This window comes from Vipera ursinii (genome assembly GCF_947247035.1).
Source record: "Vipera ursinii genome assembly, contig: scaffold_325, whole genome shotgun sequence".
In the NCBI taxonomy this organism is placed as follows: domain Eukaryota; kingdom Metazoa; phylum Chordata; class Lepidosauria; order Squamata; family Viperidae; genus Vipera; species Vipera ursinii.
In genome coordinates, this window is record NW_028148322.1 from 12,740 (window position 1) to 20,000 (window position 7,261).

Genomic DNA, 7,261 nt, shown 5'->3' on the forward strand with positions numbered 1-7,261 from the left:
ATATTTCCAGCTGTAGAATGGACCCATTCTGCATATCTGCATGCAACTGGACAGCCCTCTGTCTAAAATGGCATAGGGTCTCCTGCTCAAGCAGGGGGTGGACTAGAAGACCTCCAAGGTCCCTTTCAACTCTTGTTATTCTGAGGTTCTTGAGTTACTTACATTGTTGGGCAATTTGATGCCCACTCAGGGTTCTGGAACTCATCCACCCGTTCCAGCCGAATCTGTTCACATGTCCGGCAAATTTATAAACTCTGCTTGACCAACGGTGATTGCTGGGTTCACAAAACATACTAAGCCCAAACCAAACTACATGATCCCTTAGCGTGAGGCCTGAACTCAGCCTTGTGATGAAAAGCAGTCAAGACTTGATCCATCTCCATCTGGAAGGGACATTATCTACAACCCGCTTCACAAACCTGGAACGGTAAGTCTCTGGCGTGTTGAGAAGAGACTTCCTGGGCTTTTAAAAACAACAGGTTCCACCCTGAGAGCTCAAGATATGTAGGAAATTTGTGGTTTCTCTGTCTTGGTTTACTTCATTGTGTGAATTCATCGACCGGCGTTCATCTGTTATGGCACAAATATTCAACCCCAAGGCCTGACGTCCCTTGGGTCCTTTTTTGACGCCACTTAAAAATTCAGTGACAAAATGGTTAATTTTGGGGTCTCTTAAGAGATGTTTGACTCTCAAGTCTCATCCTTACGACCTGGAAATGTTTCAATCCAGCCCTTTTCTAGGAGCATCGTAAAAAAAACTCGAACTCACATCTCACCCCCGGTTTTGTGCCACAGACAACTCTAGCCCATATTACCATAGGTAATTCTCGACTTACGAGCAGAACTGAGCTCCATATTTTTGTGGCTTAGCGAGACATTTCGATGTGTGCGTTTCGCCCCGGTTTGCGACCTTTCCTGCCCCCGTTCTTAAAGGAACCCCTGCAGTTGTAAAATGAGTCACGCGGTTGTGAACCTGGCTTCCCCACTGTTTGTCAAGGAGATAGCCAAAAGGGATCAGCTGACCCCGGGACATTGCGACCGTCATAAATACGAGCCAGAGTTGGCAAGCTTCCAGATTTGGACCCTGGGGACACTGCAACAGTCGTTAAGTGTGAAAAATGGCCACTTATTTTTTTTTCAATCCCTTTTAACGGTCGCTAAACCAAGTTATGACGATTAGGATTGTAAGTCAGGGACTATCTGCGTAAATATCACTCAGAGTCTGCCGCTTCGGACACCCGGAAGGAAATTAATACTTTTCTGTTCTTCTCACAAACTCTCCAGAGCTGGTGCTTACAGGAAAAAGGAAACTGCATTTTTATGTAAAACCTGGCAATTTTACAGTTTCTCCAGATGCAAAACTGATTAAGGAGAAGTAGATCAAGACCAGCCAAACCACCAGGCCGAATCAGAAGAGGAAGAAGGGAAGGAGCGCCGATCAAACCCTTTTGCAGTTTTCTCAGAATAATTTATTAAATACATTAAAATTGTTGTGTGTTTTTTTAAAAAAAACTTCACCGTTAAAACAAGTCAATCGAAAAGAGAGAGAGAGAGAGAGAGAGAGAGAGAGAGAGAGAGAGAGAGAGAGAGAGAGAGAGAGAGAGAGGAGAGGTTTCAATCACCTTATAAAAACAGTTAATTTGAGGAATCTCCCTGGGTTGTTCTCCACGCAACTGGGATCCTGTGAAAGGGTGGGAGATTGTAACCGTTGAGTAACTCACAGTGAAGAAGAAAAGGAGAAGAAAATCAGATGGGGGAGGGGGGAGAGAGAGGTTTTAGGTCCCAGGAAATGCATTATAGGAAACGTGGTCACTGCTCCTCAAACCAAGCCGCTGAAGCTACCTTGATGGTTTGAGAGAAGATTGAGGCAGCGAACGTGGGAAAGGGTACAGAAAATCTTCCGTTTGAAGATTATTACTTTTTTTTAAAAAAAAAAGACAATAATTAAAAATAACTAGCCAGCCACCTTTGGGCAGGGATCACCTGCCAGATAAACCGATGGCGCAGGCAAAGGGACAATCAGGACCACATCCTAGGTGGACTAAAGGTCCGTGAGATGTAAGGTCTTGGTTATTTTCTTCAAAATTATAGAGATACTTTAAATTTTAGCCGTGTCTCTCTCTACCCCTGTCACGGTTCCATCTTGTTTCATGGAAACAGGAAGGCCGAGGTACAAGTAGGACCCAAGCATGATTGTCAGATGCTACCAACCAGATGGAAAGTCAACGTTGGAGGATTCCGGAGAAGAAGTTCAGGATCAACTCCTGCTAATGCTCAGAGACAAAATGCTCAGAGATGTATCTGGAACGAATCCTGGCTAACCAGAGTGGCTTGATCACATTAGGATTCCTTTGGCCCTGGGGAACCAAGCTAACATCAAGAAAGATCTTTCTTCTACCCAAGGCTGGCTCAACACTATAAAAACGACGTGGCTCTATCTTCTGTCTTCTCCTGTTGCAGCAGACTTCCTGAAAAAGCTCCAAAAAAACAGGCACAGAGTTGGAAAGACGGCAACAAGTCCTGCCGATAACCTGTTGACACCGTTATGTCGTTGGGGGAAAAAAAGGATGCCTGTGGTCCACGGGAACCTCGAAAAAAGTTCTCCAATAGTATTTGCCCATCCTCTCTAGAAACAACTCTAGAACATCAGGGGATAGCCGAGGAGAACAAAATGCAACTGTCCAGACAGCCAATCCCACCGTGGGAATTCAAGAGCAGCACTCCAATAAAACAACAACGCAGAAATCAAATGGACGTTGGAATAATTGAAGCGTCCGGCCATCCATCTTCTTTGATTCCCGCTGTATTCCCCATAAGGCATCTCAGGTGTTTCGAGAGTAAAGCAGCAAAAGTAGGTGGCAGGATTGTATAGTTCACAGGTGGGACGTAAAAAAAATCCAACAACATCCATAGTGTTAGTCCGGGGCAGCCAGCAGGCCTGTGGCCGGGTGAGACTGCCTCTTCCAAGCCACGCCGTGTACTGGTATGGTCCTTCCTCCCGATTTCACCGTGGTCTTCAGATGGCCTAGTTGTCGTTGCTGAAGCTGGAGGCCGCGCTGCTACAACTCTGTTCGTAGGAAGGAGGTGCCTCTGGCGAGACAGGAAGAAGAGGAGACATCGTGATCCGTAAATTGAGAAGGGAACCAGTTGGATATGAATTGGGTAGGGCCTAGTCCAGGGGTAGGCCGCCTTGGCTCTTTTATGACTCGTGGACTTCAACTCCCAGAATTCCTGAGCCAGCATGGCTCAGCTTGGAAACCTCTCACTTTCCCCTCAACATGGCTGGCTCAGGAATTCTGGAAGTTGAAGTCCACGAGACATAAAAGAGCCAAGGTTGCCTACCCCTGGTCTAGTCTAAAAAAGAGAAGGATTAGGGGTGACGTGATAGCAGTCTTCCAACAATTGAGGGTCTGTCCAGTGGTGGGATTCAAATATGTGAATCTCTGTGTGGATGCCGCTTCTGGAAGTCCATTCTGGGCCTGGGCAACAAAACAATTCACTACCGGTTCTGCCGAAGTGGTACGAACCGGCTGAATCCCACCACTGGTTCTGTCTCAAAGAAGAGGGTGTCCACCTATTCTCCAAAGCACCTGAAGGCAGGACTAGAAGCAACGGATGGAAGCTTATCATAGAGAGATCCAACCTAGAACTAAGGAGGAATTCCCTGGCAGTGAGAACAATTAACCAGGGGAACGACTTGCCTCCAGAAGTTACGGGTGCTCCATCACTGGAGGTTTTTCAGAAGAGATTGGACAACCATTTGTCTGCAATGACGTAGGGTGCCTTGCCTGAGCAGCGGGTTGGACTAGAAGACCTGCAGGGTCCCTTCCAACTGTTATTCTGTCCTATTTGGTTCTACAGCTATCCTGAAGGACCGCCTGCAACCCCCAGCTAAGGAGTCTAAATTCACATCTCAGGTCCCGTGGTGGAATGCAGTCTGGAATCCCAGGAGGGAAGAGGCGCAAAGAATCGGGACCTTCTGTCAAGCTGGCACTCAGAAGATTGATTGCTCAACAAGAACCAAGTCAATGCCTTCTCTTCTCCTGCAGAAGGGCTGCATTTCACAGGCAGCAAGGCTTAGATCGGTTGTGTGGGAGAAAGTGGGTGAAGACAGCTCCTCCCTAACAGTTCTCAAAGTATATGTCTAATGGCGCAAGTCGTCTGCTTCATTTTGGTAAGATTCTGTCTAGAGGCGAGGGGCAATAAAGGAGACTGCTTAGAAGAACCTCCACATGTCTTCCTTGTGTTCTGGAGCCCGACAGCTCTCCGCCACCCCCAGACTATTTCCAACCCGAGCAGCAGCTTACCAGATGGATAACCCCAGGTGCTATACTCGGGCGGTAGGATCAAAGAACTGGCCGTTGCCACTGGAACAACGGCACCCTCAGCGTAATAAGGAATCGTTGATCCCGTCGACAAGCAAAGAGTGGGACGGTTGGGGGAGGTGATCTGGTCCGAATCCAGCCTCGCTTCTGGGAAGCTCAATCCTGGGGCATAGCTGAAGGGCTGCTGTTGGGAATGGCTCTTGGTAGGGATCGAAATATTGTCCATGGGGTGGGAATGACCCGTGGCGGCTGCTTCTTCTTCGGGAGGTGCACTGGGAACCACCAGTGTGGGAAGGCTGGGGGCCAGGTGAGAAGGACTTAAGGGGATCCGGTTCACGGCGATGTTGCCAATGTAAATGGGTAATGCGACGGAGATGTCGGGGGACTTGAGGGAGACCTGGGAAAGATCAAAAATAAGGACGGTGGACATCCTCATTAATAGGGGTGATCCTCCATTTCAAACTGTTCATTTAGCGACTGTTTCAAAGTTACAAAAAAGTGACTGATGGCTTTAACTTTCAAACTCGAAGTACATTCATCCTCTAATGGGCCAACCGACCTTCCTCTTTGGAAAAACAGCCGGGAAGCCTCAAAAAGTGTCCAGCTGGTAAGACGTCAACAAAAGAAGCGTTATTCTGGATTCAGAAGGGGTTTCCCACTGCCAAGGGTGAAATATTCAGCCCATGAATTCTGGCCCCAAAGTTGAACACGCTAGAAAGTTCAACCAAGTGGAACTAGTTCAGTTCCAGAAGATGAAATTGGTGTTTATTTATATTGGGTGTAGTGGAAAGAAGAAGAAAAAAACACACACCAAAGGCTTAGTCTTCTGAACCGAGTCCCAACGGTTCCCAAATTCCTCCCCGGTGCTTTGCAGTTTGGAAACGAAGGAGGATATTTGAAATTTGGGGCAAGCATTATTATCTATTTATCAATCAAGGAGAATATTTGTAGCTCAGGGCTGGAATGAGGGGGGCTTCGTTCTCTCTGAGCTGGGTGGTTTTCTTGCAGATGTTTAGCTAGCACTGGTGACGTTCCCTAGTTGGGTCATGAAACATCTGCAAGAGAACCAGCAGGCTGAGAGAGCATTAAGGACCCCACTGTCCTCCTCTTTGCAAACCCCACTTCCTTCTGGTACTGGTGATGTTCCCTAGTTGGGTCGTGAAACATCTGCAAGAGAACCACCCGGCTCAGAGAGCAATAAGGACCCCACAGTCCTCCCCGCTCCCCTTCCTCCTCTGATCTCACCTGGATGTAGTAATCGATATGAATGAGACTGCAGCCTTGCAGGATGGATTGTGGCAACGCCGGGACGAGGATCTGCTCTTTCCACTCGGCGTGCTTCCAGGCTTTCACAACTGAGCCCTCCACTTCAGCTATGGTCCTCAAGTCATAAATCCACCGTCGGGATTTATAGGCAACTTTCTGGCAGCCAGGGAGGTGGGGGTGGGTGGGTAAAGAGAAGGGTCAACGGGAGAAGGAAATAACTTGTGAGCAGGCAAAATTTCCCCAGAGAAGCTACTCCAAAGGAGGCAACCGAAAAGGCCACATGATCAAGAGGCAGACGCTCCGGGGTAGAGCAGGAGAAGCGGTGTTCCCTGCTCACAGGACACGAAGGGGAGCCAAGGGAGATCCCAGACAGGCCAAAGAAAGCTTTGCAGGGGAATTAACCCGGGGAATTCATTTCAGATGAGTTCGGTGTAGTCGCAGCTTATTTAGAGATTGCAGAGACTCCTGGTTCAGCTCCAGGACACTCGGGAGATGTTGGAGGACCAGGCGTCGTCCCTCAGCCTTCACGATTTTAGGATAAAATCCCATGATATCCACCCATCCATCCATCCATCCATCCATCCATCCATCCATCCATCCAACTACCCTTCCTTCCTCTCCTTCCTTCCTTCCTTCCTTCCTCCTTTCCACCCTTGCTTCTTTCTTCCCTTCCCTCCTTTCCTTCCTTCCTTCTTCCTTCCTCCCATTCCCTCCTCCCTTCCCTACTTCTTTCCTTCCTCCTTTCCTTCCTTCCTCCCTCCCTCCCTTCCCTCCCTGCTACCGTCCTTCCTTTCTCCCTCCCTTCCTTTTTTCCTTCCTTCCTTCCTTCCCTTTCCATCCATCCATCCACTCACACATCCATCCATCCATCTCAGTAATCAATCTATCTATCTATCTGTCTGTCTGTCTGTCTGTCTGTCTATCTTATCTATCTGTCTGTCTATCTATCTTATCTATCTATCTATCTATCTATCTATCTATCTATCTATCTATCATCTATCTATCTTGTCTATCTATCTGTCTGTCTGTCTGTCTGTCTATCTATCTATCTATCTATCTATCTATCTATCTATCTATCTATCATCTATCTATCTATCTATCTACTGTATCTATACATACATACATACATACATATGTCTTGAGTGTTTTTGAGCACCTTGTCGACCCAAATATAGGAGAAATCTTTTGCCTGTACCAGCCCAAACTAGGGCCATCCGCAGGCCACCCCACCCACCCAATGTGGCATCCCAAGGCCCTGTACCTGGATAAGGCTGGCTACAATGGTGCTAGTGTCCCGGCCAGATTTGTTCTCAATGTCTGTTCGCAACTGGATGATCTGCCCGACGGTGTAACCTTTGAGGTCGGTGGTGGCTGTCAAAACCAAGTTGCCAGTTTTCACAAGCTTGTAGCTGAACTTCTTGGTGATGGAGTGGGTGTTGAATTGCTGCAGGGATGAGACACAAAAGGGGGAAGGCTGGGTCAGCTGAGTAGACCTCCCTTAAGTCATCACGGCCTCCTGTCATCCCCACAACCAAGAAGAGGAGGAATTTGCGCTTTATGTGTGGACCAAGACCACGTCAATACTACAGGTGGGTCTTCCTTCTGCCATACATTGGAGAAGACACCTCTACCCTCAAGTCTTGGCTGTGAGTCAACCAACATGCAAATAA

At 47.8% G+C, this 7,261-nt stretch overlaps 1 protein-coding gene across 1 annotated transcript in view; it reads right to left on the reverse strand.

Moving 5' to 3' along the window:
* Positions 1 to 429: 429 nt before the first annotated feature.
* ARRDC1 (arrestin domain containing 1) overlaps positions 430 to 7,261 on the reverse strand; it is a gene marked incomplete at its 5' end in the record, with an annotated part of 8,800 nt that continues 1,968 nt past the window's right edge. The window contains 4 exons of the mRNA XM_083380186.1: positions 430 to 3,090; positions 4,308 to 4,722; positions 5,571 to 5,747; positions 6,853 to 7,035. Of these exons, the coding sequence (XP_083236312.1) occupies positions 3,026 to 3,090; positions 4,308 to 4,722; positions 5,571 to 5,747; positions 6,853 to 7,035 (840 nt within the window). The remainder of the gene's footprint in view (positions 3,091 to 4,307; positions 4,723 to 5,570; positions 5,748 to 6,852; positions 7,036 to 7,261) is intronic.